This window comes from Phlebotomus papatasi, chromosome 1, assembly GCF_024763615.1.
Source record: "Phlebotomus papatasi isolate M1 chromosome 1, Ppap_2.1, whole genome shotgun sequence".
Classification (NCBI taxonomy): Eukaryota; Metazoa; Arthropoda; class Insecta; order Diptera; family Psychodidae; genus Phlebotomus; species Phlebotomus papatasi.
The window spans coordinates 106015986-106035512 of record NC_077222.1 but is presented as its reverse complement, the minus strand read 5'-3'; the positions used below and the strand labels follow the sequence as shown (position 1 = coordinate 106035512).

General features: G+C 34.2%; 1 protein-coding gene and 1 non-coding gene across 3 annotated transcripts in view; one reads left to right on the top strand and one right to left on the bottom strand.

Annotated features, from left to right (window-relative positions):
• Positions 1–146: 146 nt before the first annotated feature.
• Positions 147–19527, bottom strand: part of LOC129799070 (zwei Ig domain protein zig-8-like) — a 161284-nt gene continuing 141903 nt past the window's right edge. For both annotated transcript variants that reach the window (XM_055842677.1, XM_055842678.1), the window contains exons 5-7: positions 17200–17327; positions 4192–4360; positions 147–527 (exon numbers count right to left, since the gene is read on the bottom strand). In XM_055842677.1, the coding sequence (XP_055698652.1) occupies positions 376–527; positions 4192–4360; positions 17200–17327 (449 nt within the window). In that variant the 3' untranslated portion in view covers positions 147–375. The remainder of the gene's footprint in view (positions 528–4191; positions 4361–17199; positions 17328–19527) is intronic.
• Trnat-ggu (transfer RNA threonine (anticodon GGU)) lies at positions 4987–5059 on the top strand. Its single transcript has one exon. It is a non-coding gene; the product is annotated as a tRNA-Thr (tRNA).

Below are 19527 nucleotides of genomic sequence, written 5' to 3'. Positions count from 1 at the left end.
GATTTTCTTTTTTTCTAGTTTTTCTTCGTACTCTGCGAATTTTTCCAAGTTTCCAATTAGTTTCAATTTATTATTTGAATTTCAAATTTAATTATGAGTTTTTATTTAACTCGTACTTCATTCATTAACTATACACTTGAAAATAGTTTTCTTATTCCAACTTTATTTACACAAAATCGTATTTCTACTCTTGAAGTTAATAATTAAATTCTTGACCATTTTCCCACACTCTCAGGGACCTTTTCTTGCCTTTCAAACGATGGAAATCTCATGGATTTTCCAGTAAAGTCTGATAGAGACAAAATGGGGCACGGGATGGTGGGAAATGGGCAGAATATAATGCATACAGCTTTATTTTATGTATATGTAATTTTATCACCGTAAATGACTATCTGAATGGAGTGATTGGAGACCAAGACATACCCTTAGATAATTGTAAATGTTTGATATAATAATTAGTATTGAGATACAGACACAACTGCTCGATAATCCAGCTGAACCAGTCTGCATTGCTTCAGGACGTTCTCCTGCAACAGAGATGTAGGAAATATAGGGAAAATTCATCATCAAAATAACTGAGAGAATGCCTTAGCAATATTGCTGGCAGATTGTGTTGGAGATTGCTTAAATTGGGGGGTGGGGGGTTCGTAGAATTTACAATTGATATCTAAAACCACAGAGAGGATGGGTGAATTCTTGAATGGAGAGGAAGTGGATATAATGGAATTTGTATGTTGCATTTCTCACAAGCGGTCAATAGATTTATATCGTCAAATTTCTCAAGCTTATGCAATGTTTGGGTAATGACTGAAGTGCAGTCATATTCAATAAATCTACTTGAGGGGAGATGTTTTCTTTGGCACACACTGAATACTGCATAGAAAAGCATACAAGGGACTTTTCTCTGGCATCATCAACTTCTGCCATTGTCGCTTTGGGGGAAAATGCACAGAATAGCTTATACATAGAGGGGTATGTCAATTTTCCTTTACATAGCTCTCGGCAATTATTAGAACTCGACAGCAAATGCAAAATTTTCATTGAAAACTACATGTTCCTTTCTGGACAGGAATTAATTGAATTTAATATATTTAATTTCTTTCTCAAACCTACTGGATACATTCATCCTTATCTTTGTATGCTTATTCTTCTCTTCAGCTTCACAATAAATTGAATTTTGATTTTGAGTATGAACAAGAGGATGAAAATATTGTTTTCACGAAATTTTCACAATCCAAAAGGCTCACCGGGGTATAATTGCATAATTTAAACCTATTGTTGATTAAATGAAATTTAATTACAGCCGGGATTTAATGTTTTTACTACTTTTTACTTATTTCTTTTTTTATATATTCAAATTTTGGTAGAAAAATGGTTCAAAAACGTTCTGATATATTTAAAAATTTGTTAATCAAAATTTTCGTACACTAGAAAAGATTGAAGTCAAGGGGTAGATAACTGTGCCGATCTTCCTATCTTTTGTAAAAATTGTTCAGATTTCTGGTTTTGGCATTTCGATCTTGTGTCGACCTATCGATCTCGTCCCAGTCAGTCGATTTGTCAGAATTTCCACAGAATTTCCACAGAATTTCTGTATATGTACATTAAAATTTACCACTGGAATTGTCTGTGGAATATTTATGATGTTATACGAGTTTAAATAGTCTGCGGTCTTTAATGGGCTATAAGCCAATAAGACCTTATAGGTAAGGTGGAAAAAAAAAAAACGAGTTTAAATGAACGGTATATTTCATAAGAGTGAATTGACACCTGCAGTTTCTTCGCTAAAATTGTGCGGATCTGCCAATTATTACATGCAATCTGTCGATGTCAGAAAAAATTGTGCCGATCTGACAATTTCAAGCTCCTTATTGGCACAATTTTGTTGATCGCCGCTCATGATTCACCCTGAGAGCCATTATTCACCACTTGATTAAAGCTCTAAATTTATATCATTTTTAAGTACGGCCTGTATATTTTTTGTAGTAAATATGACGATTTTAATAAATTTTTAAAGAGAATAATACGCCAATTTCAAACACGTTTTTCTGGCTTAAAAATTATGTACCTATCATTTTAATATTTAAAGAAAAAAAATAAAAAAAAAAGTAAAAATAAAACTAATTTTGTAAAACATATTTCAAGCCTTTCAAACCATAAGTATATTTACTGTAAATATTAGTAAAAAAAAAATGTTTCGAGTTCAATTGCCACACGGCTTGGAAACATTTCGACTTCTTCAGGCACGTTTAATTCAAATACCAAGATCTTTTTGAAAAACTTGCGGAATAGCGATTTTGAAGAAAAATGGCTCTTTTATAAATTGAATGAAAATGGGGAAAATGGCACTTAAGCCTTTAAGGACGAGTGGGACACAGGTGTACCAAAACCGAAAATTTTCTTCTCGACTATAGAAAGTTATAAAGTTCTCTAAAAATAGTCACAAAAATGTTTTTTGTATTTGAGACACCGGTGTCGCACACATCCTAAAGGGGGTTAACCAAATAAACCTGGAAAAATAGAAAAATGCCGAATTATCAATCAGGAATGTATAGTTTTACTTGACAAATCTTTAAAAACAAGATTCTTAGAAGACAGTTATGTAATTCCCATTTAGTCTATTTATTATAGGTAACGAAAATAATCAAAAGATAATAAAATATTAAAATGAAAAATTCTGCATGTCTATTTTGTTAGAAAGAGAAAATCTCCTAAGTGTTCCTAGTGCTATCTGTTGAGGAATTCTCAAGATACCACAAGAAGTGTTTAGTTCCTTCATCGCCCGCAGCAAACACCGATCAGTTCCATTTTCATACTTATTAGAAAGCACTTTTTCTTCAAGGACCCCTAACTAGTTAGCACAAACTTTGCAAAAATATGCTTGGAACTGCTTTTTCAGATATTTATGTTCACCGGGTAATTCAAATAATAAATAAATAATAAATATATTTAGGGAAATTTTACTTCGGAGTACGTTGAATTTTAAACAGAATTAAATTGAAGCAAATATGACTTAATTTACTATGGTTTCATCTAGTTCTATCGTGGCTACATAGGCGAATAAAAAATCATTGGACTCGCAAAGTTTCATGATCGTATTTGTCGATAAATCGGATATTATTTTGCTTCAAATTTCCAATTGTAAATTTCATGAAAATCACGTAATATAATGCATAATCACATTAAAACTAAGACAAACCATGGCAAATTTGAGGGTATTTGCTTCATTTGATAATCATAATCAAACATGAAAAATTACAAGAAACTTTTTTCAAAAGTTACTGCCGCCCGAATTAAAAAGTAGCCTGATCTTGAAAAAGCCCGAATTTTAGCAATAGTCTACTGAACGTTAATTTCGAGAATTGAATGCCAGGCGAAGGTGGTCAATTTCCGAATTCGCTGGCCTACGAAAAGTAAAATCGTATACGTAGAAACGTAAAAACGTTTAGAAAACAAAACTTTTTCCATTTTGACATTTGTTTTCGGAGAAGTGGTATGATGTACCAGATAATCTGTATAATAAATGGATACATTATTATATCAATTATTCTCATAAATTCGATATCAATCTCGCACCAAATCTTAGTTTCAAAACTGAAAAAACTGTTCCTAATACCGAAATTAAGCAATTTTGAAACCTTTTTCAACAATGTAACGTTTGAAAGTTTGTCCAAATTGTGGTCCTTTTTCGATAGTTAGGCAAACTTTCAATTATATGAGAACTTACATGCCATTATCAGTATTCATCAGGAACCTCTGAATGTCACTTTGAGGGCAATTAAGAGTCTTAATTTGACAACAGAGAACTTGTGCATTTGCGTCTTGAGAGATATCTAAGGGGTGTTTGATAACCACAAAGACTGAAATGACAATCCTCGTGGTTTGCCAGAAGATGGTGTAGTTTGTATCACGTCATGGGATGTTCCATGCATTTTCCCAAGATCACGTTCATAACACATGCCCTCAAGTGCCGCACACCCTGATTGGGAGTTATTGAGTGCTGCGTGTGAGGTACTTGAGGGGTGGCAGTGGCTCCATGTAATTAGGTGACACTGGGAGTATGAGTCAGGGACTCTGTACTGAGGTGGTTTGGGAGTTGGGAACGGATCTCTGGGTAGGATGATGAATGTGATGGGGATGTTGGGAGTTTTGAGATGAGGAATTGTACACAGAGAGTGAATATAAGCATACCATTGAGGACGTGCACTCGAACACTCGCCACATCCGCATTTGATGGGCTGCACGAGTATTTGCCGGAGTCGGTGAGCTCAGCATCCTGGATGAGTAGGTAGGAAGTTGTTACTTCACCCTTTTCAGTGATTACAGAGACACCGCCTCGTGTTGAATCGTAACTAATTACCTGGAAAATTAAATGTGTTTTGTGCCATGTCATTACAGTGAATGCTGAAACATCTTCCTAAGAACATTCATGACTGAAATATTAATTTTTAACATTCCCACAGGATTTTAAAGATCCTTTCTTTAAAATCTGTCCCTCCCTTCTCTCTCTACAAACTTTTTTTTTGGGATAGCACAAGGATAGCAATTTTTTCACTTTTCTCTCCTTTAATTTTCCTTTTAGGACTAATATTTCATGGTATTTCAATGTTTTTTCTCACTTATTGACCAAGGTGAGTTGAATGTACGAGATTTATTGCACATGCTTTTGTCCCAACATTTATAATAATTCGGCGAAAAGATCCTTGAATGAATGGGCAATTTAATACAGGTCATTTTACATCGTAAGGACAAATTTTTTCCAGTCGTTGGCTCATTCATTTTCCAGATGGGATAAACTTTTAACCATATTTCATTGCTTTAGTAGAACTCAACAATTTTTACAAAGAAGACAATATATAGTAATCATTTGAGAAATAATCAGAAAAAAATAAATTGAGTGAGAATATGGGAAAATATGAAGTGTTCGAAGATAGAGTGTGTGCGAAACATGAAAGCCTTCCCCTAAGCCTAGAGGGCTAGCATGTGGCCTCTATAGCTCAGTTGGTAGAGCACTCGTCTGGTTAACGAGAGGTCTCCAGTTCGATTCTGGGTGGAGGCAGGAATTTTTCCTAACTCCTCTGAGAAAAAACTGGATGATTTGAGTGTTATTTGCTCTGATTGACGATTTCCCTCTACATAAATACAATTAACATTGAACTAAAGTTCGTAAAATTCTCACAACCTTCCCCTAATGTTTGAAATCAGGTTTTTATAATTTGTAATTTTGTAATTTGTATCCCTCATAATTCTGGTGCTTTGAAAATGTTTAAGTTTAAGAAGTCAATTCATATATCCTTTAATTTGTATTTAGAACTCTTGAAACGTATGGGAGAAGTTGTTGAGAAAGTTGAGAAGTTGTTAAGAACCCTGGAAGACTGGAAAAGGCTTGAAAATTTGAAAAACTTGTGAATATTCTGTGAATGTTTAGGATTTCAGGAAGGGTTATGAGCCCGAAGAAACGCTTGGATACCTTGAGAAGTCTACTGTATGTTAATTTCGAAAATTTTATGCCAGTCGAAGGTGGTTAAAATTCCAAATTCGTTGGCCTACGAAAAGTAAAATTGTATACGTAGAAACGTAAAAACGTTTAGAAAACAAAACTCTTTCCAATTTGACATTTGTTTTCGAAAGAAGGGAAGGTGCCTCGGATTTAGGAGAAGTGGTATGATGTACTAGATAATCTGTGTTATAGGAACCTGTTATCTGTGCTTAGGAACTCAAAGGAACGCTTGGATATTTCGAGAAAGCTTTGGAATCCGAAGACTACCTGGATGTGTTATGAATGCTTAGGAACCTGAAGGAACGCTTGGATTTTTTGCTAAGGCTTGGGACACTGAAAAATACTTGGATACCTTTGAAAAGCTTGAAGTCCGAAGGAAAGCTTGGCTATCTTAAGAAGGCTTGGGAACCCGAAGAACGCTTGGATATCTTGAGAAAGCTTGAGAATCCGAAGAATTTTTACATATATTGAGAAGGCCTGGAACACCGAAGAATGCTTACATATCTTAAAAAGGTTTGGGAAACCGTAGAACACTTTGATATCTTAAGGGGGCTTGGAAACCTAAAGAAGATTTCCATTTGAATATCTTCAGAAAGATTAACCGGAAGAACGCTTGGGTATCTTGAGAAGACTTAGGAACCCGAAGAATGCTTGGGTATCTTAAGAAAGCTTGGAAAGCAGAAGAACGCTGGAATATATTAAGAACGCTTGGGCATCTTGAGAACAATTGGTAGCCTTGAGAACTCTTGGAAACCTGAAGAATGTTTGGATATCTTTAGAGAGCTTGGAAACCCGAAAAGAAAGCTTGGATATCTTAAGAGGGCTTCAGATCCTGAGGGAATGCTTGGATATTTTAAGAAAGTTCCGGAACTCGAAAAACGATTGGATATCTTGAGAAAGCTTGAGAATCTGAAGAACGCTTGGATATCTTAAGAAGGCTTAGGAACCCGGAAAACGCTTGGGTATCTTAAAAAGGTTTGGGAATCCGAAAAACGTTTGGATATCCTGAGAAAGCTTGGAAACTCAAAGAAGATTTGGATATTTTGAGAATGCTTGGTAAGCAGAAGAACGCTTGAACATATTAAGAACGCCTGGACATCTTAAGAGCGATTGGTAGCCTTGAGAACTCTTGGGAACCATTAGGAACCTGAAGAATGTTTGGATATTTTTAGAAAGTTTGGAATTCTGAAGAGAACGCTTGGATATTTTAAGAAGGTTTTAAAACCTGAAGATTGCTTGAATTCGGACGTCTTAAGAACGATTGGTAACCTTGAGAACTCTTGAGACCCCAAGGAACATTTGGATATTCTAAGAAAGTTTTGATGTCTTAAAAATGACTGGGAACCTGAAGAAAGTTTGGATATCTTGAGAAGGCTTGAGAATTGGAAACTTTTGGAAATCCAATGAAAGCTTAAATACCCTAGAAATACTTGGAAGCTAGAAGAACTAGAAAGAATCCTGAAACACGTGGATACCTGAGATATTCCGACAAATTTGAGGAATGCTTAAATATCCTGGGAATAATTGGGAACCCGGTAAACTCTTGAATATCATGAGAACGATGATGGGTTCAGAAAAACTTAGGATTCCAAAGAATATTTAAATTTAAATTTCATCGGAAGGTTTGGGAACTCTGAAACTCTTGCGAATCCAAGAAAAGTTTAAATATCTTCGATTCTCTTGAAAAGTCGAGGAACACTTGAATTTTCTGGGAACACAACGCTTGGAAACTCGGACATTCTTAATTAATGGGATGCTTAATTCCTATATAGGGGATTAGTAAACTTGGGTACGCTTATGAATTCGGCGAAAACTTAAGTATCCGGAAGTAGCTTGGAAGCCCAGGAACTCTTGGGAAATGAAGAATGCTTTAATGTCCTAGACACGGTTAGGAATAATAAGACTTCTTAGGGATCTAAGGAACGTTTCGGATGTCGGTAACGTCCGAAATCCACGGAATTCCGGAACGGAAAGTAGGGCAACCAAGGAACCACTTGAGAACATTTAAGAGTCCGGAAGTAAATTCGGATTACAAGAAACGCTTGAGAACCCAAAGAGCGCTCCAATGAACTTGTAAATTTCTCTTGAGAACCAAGAATCAAACCTTAAGTAACCTTAATCCTTAAACTCTTACCTTTCTTAATGTGTAACTAATGGTTCCTTAAATTTATGAGTATCTTGCCAGATTTGTAAAAGCTTCCCAAATCGAGCATTTAGCTGAATACATCACTCTTCATCACAAAGTATTTCAGTCGAGTTCACGTGAGGTGGTAACCAAAGATGAAGCCTGGAGCAATTTTATTGTTTTACCAAGAGACTGTTTAGCACTCAAAGTTTCCTGACAAAGGAAAGTTTCTCTCTGGTTTGGTGAGGCGGGTGCGTAGGTGAGACGGACAAAAAATTGAAACGAATTGACCTAGAGAAAGTTTTTCTTATCACTTGTCTGGCTTTGGTTCCTAAGGGGTCATCTGGGAACTGGGGGTGTAGGATGTTGGGGAGAAAACTGTCGGCGTGGGATTTTCGCTATTTTTGGCAGAAGCAATATCTCTCACTTTATTTATAGGTGGATATTTTTTCTCATCGGTTTCTCGTACATTTTCCCCAGCCTTTTGGATAACCCATAGTTCCGTTCAATAAGCTCCCCAAATGTCGGTGTGAATGGCAAATGAGGGATGAGGGTGTGCCGGATGAAGTGGTGGTTTTGCACATACTCTGGTTCGATGGCCCCTCCAAAATATGAAGAGCCACTTGAGAATGGTGAATGGCTATAGTTAGACCAAGAAATAGATTAAGGTGATCAATCAATGTTTGTGATTCACGCATTGGACACTTGGGGATGCATTGAGTGGCTGGGTGACTGAGAGAGGTGTTAGGGTCAGCGGTTGGGGAGTTGTCCGAGGAAGTAAGATGTGTGATAAACCTCAGACGAATTTATTAAATTGAGAGATGAACATGGAAACTCGGATACATTGCTCCCAAGTGGTTGCCCTTCACATGACTGTAACTTTTTTTTTCTCTAATCCCATATTTTGCTGAAAGGGGGAATGTGGTCAGTCTTCGAATGTCGTTAGCCTTTGAAAATTTCATTTTTTTTCTCAGGAAAAATCTATTTCAAGGATTAATAGTAAAGAAAAGCATAATTAAAATATTAAGAGCATAAAGTAAGGGATTTCCTGAATAAGTTCCTACCAAAAATAATTTAGACAATGCCTTTTTCATTAGTAATCTAATGATAATTATGGAATATTGCACATCTAAGAGACTTAATACCACAAAACCTAATTTTGAATAGAACCTACCCTTAGAAAATAAGCCACGCCTCTATAGAAACAATATAAATAAACCTAAAATATTACCGTATCCTCCAGAAGTGAGAATTTGATTTTGTGGGAAAAGCCAACTCTCCGTGTGGAACTCGCCTAAATATTTACAGTAGAGTCTCGCTGTAGTCCATATTTGGTTTCAAATTTGACACTTGGGTCGCACTATAGTCCATGTAATTTTTTAAAATTATCAACGACTTTTAGTATTGCAATTGCTCGACGGCTTCCACTTTCTTTGCGATTGTGGTACTTGTCCTTGCTCTCTTCATTGTGGATCACAATTATCACAACTTACTCAATAAAGTTTGCCAAAAATATTAAAATAATTATGCTTGTTGCGTACAAAAAACATAACCTAACATAAAATCAGTGTTTTGAAATCAACGGTCGATAAATTGTGGACTATAGAGCGATGGCCTATAGCGAGACTCTACTGTAGTAATCCACGAAATTTTCGATTAGAAATTTTCTCATCAAAAGCCGGAAAGAATTTTCTAGTGGTATTCCCGGTGAGAGTTTGATTAATTTACATAGAAAATAAGCAAATAAACTAAAATATCGCGTTTTTTTTAAGTTTTCAAATGGTTGTTAAATTATTGTTTCACTTAATAAATACAATTTTCGTATATTTATAATAAATTTCAATGAAGTTCTTTTCATAATAAACCTGTGCAGGAATTTCGAACTTTTTTCTTATTATCTTTTATTATTTTTCTATTTGTTTTTTAAATTTGATACTAATCATTTTCCAAATTGTTTATCATTTTAATAACATTTTGTTTCAGCTCTCGTAAATAAGAAAACGGTTATGGCATTTAATGATTAAAGCTTTGATAAACCTATTTATATTCGTAATAAATACGAAATTGACAGATTTTTAGCGGTTTACTTGGTCGTGAACCCTTTACAATTTTTAATTTTTGTTTTAACTAAAACCGGAGTAAAAAGATCGCATAATTTCTAAGGATTTTATCGGGAAAATGTTCTTTTTAGTAAGTTGAAATTGTTAGATATCAAGAACCAACAAAAAAAATATTATAAACAGCAAAATAATACAAGTTATTATAAAATTAATAAAGGATGATAAATTGCACAAATGTTTAAAAAATCGTGTAGTAACGTATTCTTCCTTAAATTGGAAAAAATACTGAGTAAAATACTTTTTTATTCGACATACAATCAAAGAAAAATTGTAAGTTCTCTATTATTGAAATACTATTAACAATGTTTGAAACGTTTTTCTTTAGGTTAATAAAGTCTTTATTTGAGAAAATTCCTTCAAATACTCCACGTAAAATAGAAAAGAAAACGGATAATGTCTAGGATTTTACGCGAAAAACATATCAATTTTTAATTTTAGTCTTGAGTGATTGTATTGTATATCAGTATTTTCTTCATTTAAAATTTTCAAGGATCTTTCTTAAATTGACTATAATTTGTATATTGTTCTTATAGAGATAAAACCGGATTCTAAAAGGGAATAAAATTATAATTTTGTAATAATCGAAAAATCGAAAAATCCTCATACTGCCATTAAAATAACGAAATCACGAATTGTTTATCAAACATTGCGAAAATATAAGAAATATTTGTCGAGGTTATCTAGTATTGCAAAAATATTACAAAAATACTCGTCGAATCCGAAAAAATACTAAATTACCGACTAAGAAATCTTATCTTGACAAAAACTCGTAACCTCTAAACATTTAATATGCCTCGTTGTTTGAAAATCGATTCGAAAAATCACAAAAAATACAAGAAAATGTGAAAATATTGAAAAAAATAAATAATAACAATCGTTGCAGAATAATATTGCAGGGAAAAATAAAGTGAAAATTAACTTTACACCTTTTTTCTTTTTCGAATTCCTGTTGGAATTTTTCTTATTATTTTGAAGAAAAAAAAAACGCAAATCATAAGTGAGAATTTTTAAATTTTACAGGAAAATATGTCTCATAATCCTTGTCAACTTGCTAAAAAAAAAGAAAAGTTCAATGGAAATTGGTTTTTTGAAATCGGAATAACTAGCTAAATAGCGATTGATACCGTTGGCCAAAAAGAGTCTTCGTCAGGACGGATTCCAACTTTTCCAAGCTCAACAGTTCTACTACAAACTGTTCCTATTTTTTTTCACGAAAATTTAGAACAGTTTTTTTCTAATAAAAGCCCTCAGTTTTCATTAACAGTTGTGTGAGATTGTTAGAAGTAGAGGATAAAGAGAAAGCGTAAAATTTTGTCACGGCTCTTCCTAAGCTCCGCCCACTAGTTCATATTGCCCCACCCATAGCCTTACATCTTTATTCGCTTTTCCGAAATATTATAAGTATTGCAAAATGCAAAAGGCTTAGAAAATTTTAAATCAAATTGGGATCGTGCATCGTACACATTAAATTAGGGGCGTGGTCTATTTTTATTACGCTCACTACTTGAGTTAGGCCAAATATTTCATTATTACTGGTATTTTGCTTAATTGATCTTATTTAAATTCTGTAATTCACATTACAACTCCAAAAACTTGAACCTAATCTATCCATAATTTGCAAAGGGGCGTGGCCTAAAATTATTTTTTGTATAGCTAACTTTGCAAATTGTTCCCATCAAGTTTAGTTCTCCTTTTTAATAAAAAGAATTACGCTTATTTGAAGTTATGCCTTCTCAAGTAGAATAAAATCCCAAAGGAGCTCCCCGTGATTTTCCGGAGCCTGGAAATTGTCAGTCTGCCTCTGGGAATTATTAGAAATATCCGAGACTGGCAGCAGATTTTTTTTTGCTATGGATGGTATGAGGGATAATTTATTGAATATCCTCATCCTTCAGTCATACAATTTAGTCAATGGCTTTCTTCATTTTTTCTGCGTTGATTGTGCCTCTGTGCAATGATATTAGATTTATTTTATGGCATCGAAGAAGTGGAACAACATCATCAAAATGAAACCATTCTCACTGGCCCCAGCATATTACATTTTTTTTGCTCTTGGTCGAGACGAGGGTGGAAGATGCGGAAACAAATCCCAAAAATTCACCATCACATTCTATCTTGTCAGGGTCTGGTCTTACCATATATTTCCCATATAGAAAGGGCAAGGAAGGCGCCTAGTGTGCAGATTTTCTGGACATAGGGTATGAGGCTGTCCCTGGGAGAATTGAACTGAGAGTGGTCCATAAACAGACAAACTGATCAATAATATCATCATTAAGTTCACGTTCCACTTTGTCTTTCTTCTACCCCCTACCCCCCTGTGTTAGAGGCCTTTTCCCATTTGCCATCTGAAGATTTTCCCACAGAAAAATCCGATACTTTTCGAGACAGATTGAGGAATTGGAAAGGCGCAGAAAAAAGATTCAGAGTGCTTTTGGTTCTTCAAAAAGAGGTCAATAACTAAATTCAAATCACGTTCAATTGCTAGAGAGTTTTTGTTCACAAATCGACAAAATTTGGATAATTTTATAACAATGGGGATGGTAAAAAATATATTTACTCAAAAATACGTTAAATTGTATCCACTTTCAATACATATCTAAATACTGCTCAATGGCTTTAATCTCTGAGTAATTAAGCGGCTTCCAATGATATTAATTTCAGATTTGGCTTTAATTCTCTAATTAATCAAATAAATCAGCAATTTTATCTGTGATTTTTTTTTATTTGAAATATTTACTTTTCATACTCATTTGCTAATAATTTTCAATCCAAATCGAATTTATATAAATTTATTTTTATATGAATTTATTAAATTTCATTGATGAAACAGATATTTTTTGAAAACGATTTTTGATTAAAATTAGTTCAATAATTTTTTTTTATATATATGATGTTAATTTAGAAATATAACGTATAGAACAATATTCTCAAATAAGGTTTAAATAATTCACTGCTTTGCCTTAAATTATTTAATTTTTATTAATTTTAGAGGATTATCTTCAAACTCATTATTTCATCTTTCAGTTTCTTTCTAAAAATAATTTTAAGTCCTACCCAGTTAATCAACTTAGAAATAATTAGTAGGTTTACGTGGATGGAGTTAGAAAGGGTCTGCTCAATAAAAGAAGTGACTAATGGTAATAAATAAGATATTTATTCAGTGAATATTGTAAAAAAAAATCGGAAAATCCGTTTTGATTGTGTCTCAAAGATTAACAGATAGACTCTTCTAAATATCACGTCGGTTTTTGTAATTTCCAAAAAAGTATATATATTTTTTTATATTATTAAAACATATCAAGAATATTTTTTGAAAGTATTAAATTAATCGGGATAAAACTGTTGAATATAGAACCATTAAAAATTTCTTTCGCTCTGCTCGGCCCGCTCGGCCTATGGGAAATGTCAATTTTAATCGTTTCTTTATCAAAAATAAATTTTTGTAAAAGTTAACTCAATGATTGAAGTGGTAGCCCAAGAAGCAAAATAGCTGTCTTATAGAACCAAGTATTAGACAAGTCTTTTAGTGCACTTTTAAAAGACTTAAAGTGAAAATTTTCTGTTGAAATTCCCATAGCAGCTCTTAAGATCCTTAAGAGTGCGCCACTTCACTCAAAGTAATCTCAGTGATGGAAGCAAGAGCGTTATAAGTAAATAAATAGATTTTGGGTTCTATAGTGCCTTTCTTAAGGAATTCTACAAGACTATTTTAAGAAAAAATTGCTGCTTGGGAGAGTAATCGTTCTATGATGTAAGTGTTCCGAATTTGAATCCGCTTTGGATCACATGGAGGCTTTCTGGTCTTGAGGGTGTTCGAATTGTATCCAACGAGCTTCACTGCATTTGATTCCACAAGATATGGGGCTGACAACCCTATCGCAGATGTAATAAAAAAATAATAAAAAATATTATCTAGAAATTCCGCATGCGGTCAGTCTTTAGGTGCAGACCCTATGTTTCAAGAAGGGCCAGCGACTGGCGTGGATCAGGAGACCAGCAGAATTAGGGAACAGTGACGCGTAACAGGCTAGAATGGCGACATGTTTTGAGTCAGGTCAAGACCAGCCATTGAGATCAGCAATTGATCCTTGTTTTAGACTTCTGAGAAATGATGTCACCCTGTTTATCCGTCTCTTCGTCTGTGCATCTGTGCGTCCGGCCGTTACCACGCCTACAGCCAGATACATGGGACCTTCGGGGAATGCCTCCATAAATCGGTCCTGAGACCATTAACATGCCCCTAAATGTTCCCCCATTTATCCCTGTAATTCCCGCCAAAACCATGCTTTTTGGGATTGCTCAAAAACGCGTCGTGCGATTTTTTTTTCATTTTTGGATACGCTAGATTACCTATAAGCGGACATTTGATGGTTTTTCAAGAGCAAAGGTTAAAAAAAAAGACTGTAGAGAGCGTATTTCTCATCCAAATAGTATTATCTTTGGGGGGTTCGTTGGTCCCATATCTTGGTACATATTTTGGTCCAAAAGCTTGACCCTGAGTATCTAATAGTTTCAATTCGATTGTGTAGTCCTGTTGTGTTTCACCCTCCATTTGCTGCTGGGTATTGAATTTATACCGTTCAGCATGAATGTTCCTGGTGGGCTTGTAATGCTAGTGCTCCTGCAACATTTCCATTATTTGGTCGTAAGATTTTGCTCTGGCTTCCCTGGACCTGGAACAGTCAAAGACTCAAGCACGTTGTAACCCACTACTTATGGTAAGTGCCACTCTGCGTTGCTTATCCACGGCATTCCTGATGAAAAATTGGTCCAGTCTGCTCTTGTACTGAACAAAATCCTCTCCGGGAATGTACTGTTCGATGGAGCCAATACCGGGTGCCCTACTGAAGTCCCCTGTTCGGGTGTCGCTCGCGTTAATCGGCAGCATCTCGTTTTTGAGCGATAAAATGTTACTTTTCTGATCTATTATTTCGGGAAATTTTTATCGCTCGCGGATACTTGGCCACATCCGTCGCCAGATATGTCGGTTTTGAATATAGATGATCCAAATACAACACGAATATTTAGAGATCACTTAAGACTATATTTGAATGCATCTTTATTCTCTATCGCTCAAATGCCAAAACTCAAATGACCGGAAATATCACTGTCACTCTGACGTTACAAACTCCCCACTAATACGGGCTTTAGACCTAAGGCTCAGCCATATGGCTTATCTACTCTAATATCTTATCAGAGGTTTTTGAAAAAAATAATTCAGAATTGAATTATTGAAAATAAATTACCTACTAGATTTTCAAAAAGCAATAAAATCGTTCACTATTTAAGATTTTGAGACTTTCGAGAACTGGGTTAAACCTCTAGTCTAAAGACGGCCTAATAATATTCACCACAGTTTGAAAAGGTCTTGGAATTTTTGGACAAGCCTGAATCGATTCCAATTTCGACTTGGTTATAAACCGCTTATGAATCGGTTCAAAATCGATACCTAATTATTCGAATTTCAAATATATTAGGGGAAAGTGCCTATGCTTTACACGGTCCCAAGCTCTATAATAACTAAATTTTTTGTATGTTTTTCAATAAATGTGACTCATCTTTTCTATATTTTAAAAACTAGGGGAAAGTGTCTTGTTTTTAAAATATATTGCGGAGTCGTATTTATTCAAAAACATAGGAAAATTTTAGTCATTGTAAAGCTTGTGACCGTGCAAAGCATGGGCACTTTCCCCTACTCCCAAGCCAAACGGTAATTGATGGTAAAGTCCTTTTGAGGTGTACAGCACGTAAGTCGCTAGTCCGAGTACTTCGTAAAGCCTGGGACACTTTGCCACCCATTTTAATTCTCATTTCGTTTCTCATTGTAGTGCGAATTTCGAAGTTCTCGAGTGTCAAAATGTTTCAATCTCGTTCATTTTGGTTACTACTCCTGTCCCATTACTTAATCATTTCTTAATCACTGAGCAACACTTCTGCCAGGTGCTTAATGCGTTATTTCATAAACGTTTTTCCATTTTGTGTGAAAATTTTAATTTGAAAATTCGTTGTTGTGTTTGAATTTTCAAACATCAACGACATTTCGTTCAAATAGAAATCCATTTATTTTTGGTTGAAGAATAATGGTGCTATTCGATAATCGGTTGATTGGTTTTTGTCACGACTGTTTGATGGTTTTAAAATACGACGAGGACCGGGAAAAACAGTCAGTAGGGGAAAGCGCGTTACCTTCGGACGATTCAAGCTTCGGACAATTCAATTTTTTCTCCATGTTCCTTAAGGATTTCACTCATAGTTTTTTGTTCTGAAAATTTGAGGCATTGGACCAGCTATTAAAATATGATATTATAATAGGCCAAATTCATTTATAAAACTTTGAAAAAAAAAATGATTTGTGCGAGGGATAAATCGTCCGAAGTTAGCGCGCTTTCCCCTACAGGAAGCATCACGAAGAAAAATCGGTAATGCAGAAGCCCATGAGAACAGTAAAGTACTACTTTCATACGAATAGCACCATAAAACTCCAGCCGTGAGTGCATCCACTATTTCGCATTTTCTTCCACTGGTCGACTGTGAAAACTAATTTTGCTTATTATATCAGTTAGCACAGTGGCTGATATAAAAAGAGATTTTGATGCTTTTTCTTTGATTTCGAGCAATAAAATCTCCACATCTTGGAATATTCTGCCTGAGTTATTTGAGTATTTTTTTTCTGACATTAATCCCCTATTTTATTAATAAACAATCCACAAATTATTCGTCTTTATATATAATGTTGTGTTCCATTTTCGGACAGAGCGAGATAGTGTGTGAGAATAAAGTGTTAAGAGAAGAGAGAAATCATTGAGTATATCTTATTTCATGTATATTTGATACATTGTATATACTTGAAGTATCTTCTTCAATATTCCCTTCTTAAAGCTTTACTGAGAGCTTTTGCTATATATATATATATATTTCCCTATCAATTCGATGGAAATGAATGAATATTTCAAATAAGATGGAATTGCTATGGAGTGTGATATGGTGATTTTTCTCATATTGATTTTCATTTCATTTTCTATCAATAATAAAATATTTTCTGCGAAAAATCTCATTAATTCACATTTGAATCATTCATGCCTCACATATCATAGAACGAATTTTATTGCAAATACTCTTTGTCAGCTTTTATTGTCTCTCCTACTCAACTTGGTCCTTTCCATTTTCATTCTTATTGCATAAATATTGGGTACGGAATACTGAAAATACAGAGAGTTCTTTATAATAGAGTTTATGTTGACTGATTAGTATTAGTAATATAAAAGAGAATATGTAATTGATTCCAGAGATATTGGAAATTCAAAGGAAATTTTGATGTGATTTTGCGCATAATTTCCCATCATAAATTCAAGCTAATACCCCTGGGACACGGGGAAAGAGAGAGAGGGGGGCTACTTAATAAGGATTCAACATCGGTTAAATTTGTGGCTGTGGTATTTTAGTAGTGAACTCACCTCATCTTGATGGTACCAGAAAATGTATGCTGGTGGCTCGGGACTGAATCGAATGGCACAAGTTAGGTTGATGGTACTTCCTTTGTCTACATAGAGATCAGGACCACCTAAAATGGAGGCTGTAGGCACTGTGGGTGGAAAGGAGAGAATTTTACTATGATTTTAAGCATCAAATATGGCATGAAGTTTCTCAAGGCAAAACATGTTTTAATTACACACAACTCTGCACTGAATTTTCTTCAGTATTGCCTTGATGTCATCATTTGCCGATGATAATGAAATGAGGGTTTATTTTCGTCCATTTAGGCACTTTATCTCAAATTCATCCTCAATCATTTTTGGCAACGCATGATGGCATATTTAAAAGTTTAGGGGCATGCAAGTCGCAAGCTTTCGTTAGTTTATCTTGCATTGAGAAATTAATAAAGCTAAATTTAATATTAAACTTTAATCATTCAACCAGTGACTTTTTGATTTGAAGTTTTCAATTAGAAATAGTTTTCCTTTCATGAAAACTTTATTAACAATTTTGTCGTGCAGCAGCGACAATTGAATTCTGAATTTGACAGAATATCAAATTAGATTTTGCTAATTTAAAAGTTATTAAAAATCAATGTAGTATAAATTAGAGAAGCTTCTGTCTGAAGCTCTGAGACCAAACCAAAAGCTCATGAAAAACTTGTTGTCCTTGTTTTTCTCAGAGTGCCTCTACTCCCTTCCTTGGTTCCCTATCGAGCTAATTAAAAAGATTCACCTGAAGCTAAAGCTTTGTAAAATCATTTTAGACAGCCAATAATTAAATTTTAGTCAGCAGGAAATTTAAATTCCTACAGATAGCAGGACCTGACAAGATTGTAAGAAACCCTTATTTTTTTCCCTTGCCTGAAACTAAGTGATAATTTCATTTACGTTAAATTCTCAATTAAATATTGCTGAAATTTGATATAAATTACCAAATAAATAATAATATATTTCTGATTCATATCCCTGTATATAGATTAGTACAATAAAATTGAACTGTACAAGCTCATAAATGTTCATATATCAATTTGTGAGCTATTGCAATAAATGCATGAAGTAGTTAGATCAATAGATTGAAATCAAATCCATCTTCACAAAAGATGATTAGAATACTTTAAGAAAAAAATTATTTTATGCAATGTCCATGCTAGGATATACAATGTGATGCACATAAATTTATTTAGGTAATAGAGATTCTTTTACTTGCACAAAAGTGAAAGCTGTAATTTAAAAGAGATGTCAAAGCGTCCCAGCTTTGCGGAATGCTCGAATTCTAGAGACACGGCTCACTGTAAATTAGTTTCTCGCATGATCTTGCGCAGAGATCAATTGATTCATAGACTTCATAGATCAAAAAAGCATTTGAAAATCAAAAAATCGGTACTTAACCGATCCATTACCGATGAAGACCTATGCAGCCGGGATCGAAATTACAATAGTTCTCCAAAAAACAAATTTAACCAAATCGGTTTAAAAGTGATCTTCCCAAAGTAATTGATCTCTGACCTACAATAATTCAAAGTGGCGAATTTTCCGATCATAAGTATTGTTGGGAATTAACCCAAGTAAGAATATTCCTTAATTATTTTAAAGATTAATTATTTAATCGTATTACAGTACAACTCCGATAGAGTCAACGCATTTGATTTATGTATATCTGCAAAATTCTTAGTTATTAACAGTTGTTAATACTATTTCACTCTTTAAAAATTTTCTCAAGTTCTTAACAAAATTGGTTTAAAAGTTTGACATTAAACCTCGAATTTTACAGATTTTTTCACAGTGTGAAATTTTAATCTAGAAATTTTAATCTAGAAGTTGACTCTATCGGAGTCGTACTGTAATTATTTACGTAAATTGCAAAGTCTAATCCATAAAAGTTGTTCAATTTGAAACATTTAAATTTGGCCGATCAGGCAACTTCACTTCTACCGCAAATTTGTTTAGAAATTATTAACTAATCCATTATATACTGAATCTTTTAAGGTCGATCAATTTACATCCAGGTATCCGAAAAACATTGAAACAGTATGGGCAAATTATGAGAAAACCGAAAAAGATGGTTTTTAGGGCATCTAAAATTATTCAAAAATCGGTACTTAACCTATTCATTACCGATGAAGACTGATCTAGCCGGGTTCGAAATTTCAGTACCTTTCCAAAAAGTCCAAATTTAACCAAATCAGTTGAAAATTGAAAAAATAGGTCCTCTAAAGTAATTGACCTTCAATAATTCAAAATGGCGAATTTTCCGGTCGTAGGTATGCTCGGGCGAATTGCTCGGCTGGACTATCTCTAAAACATATC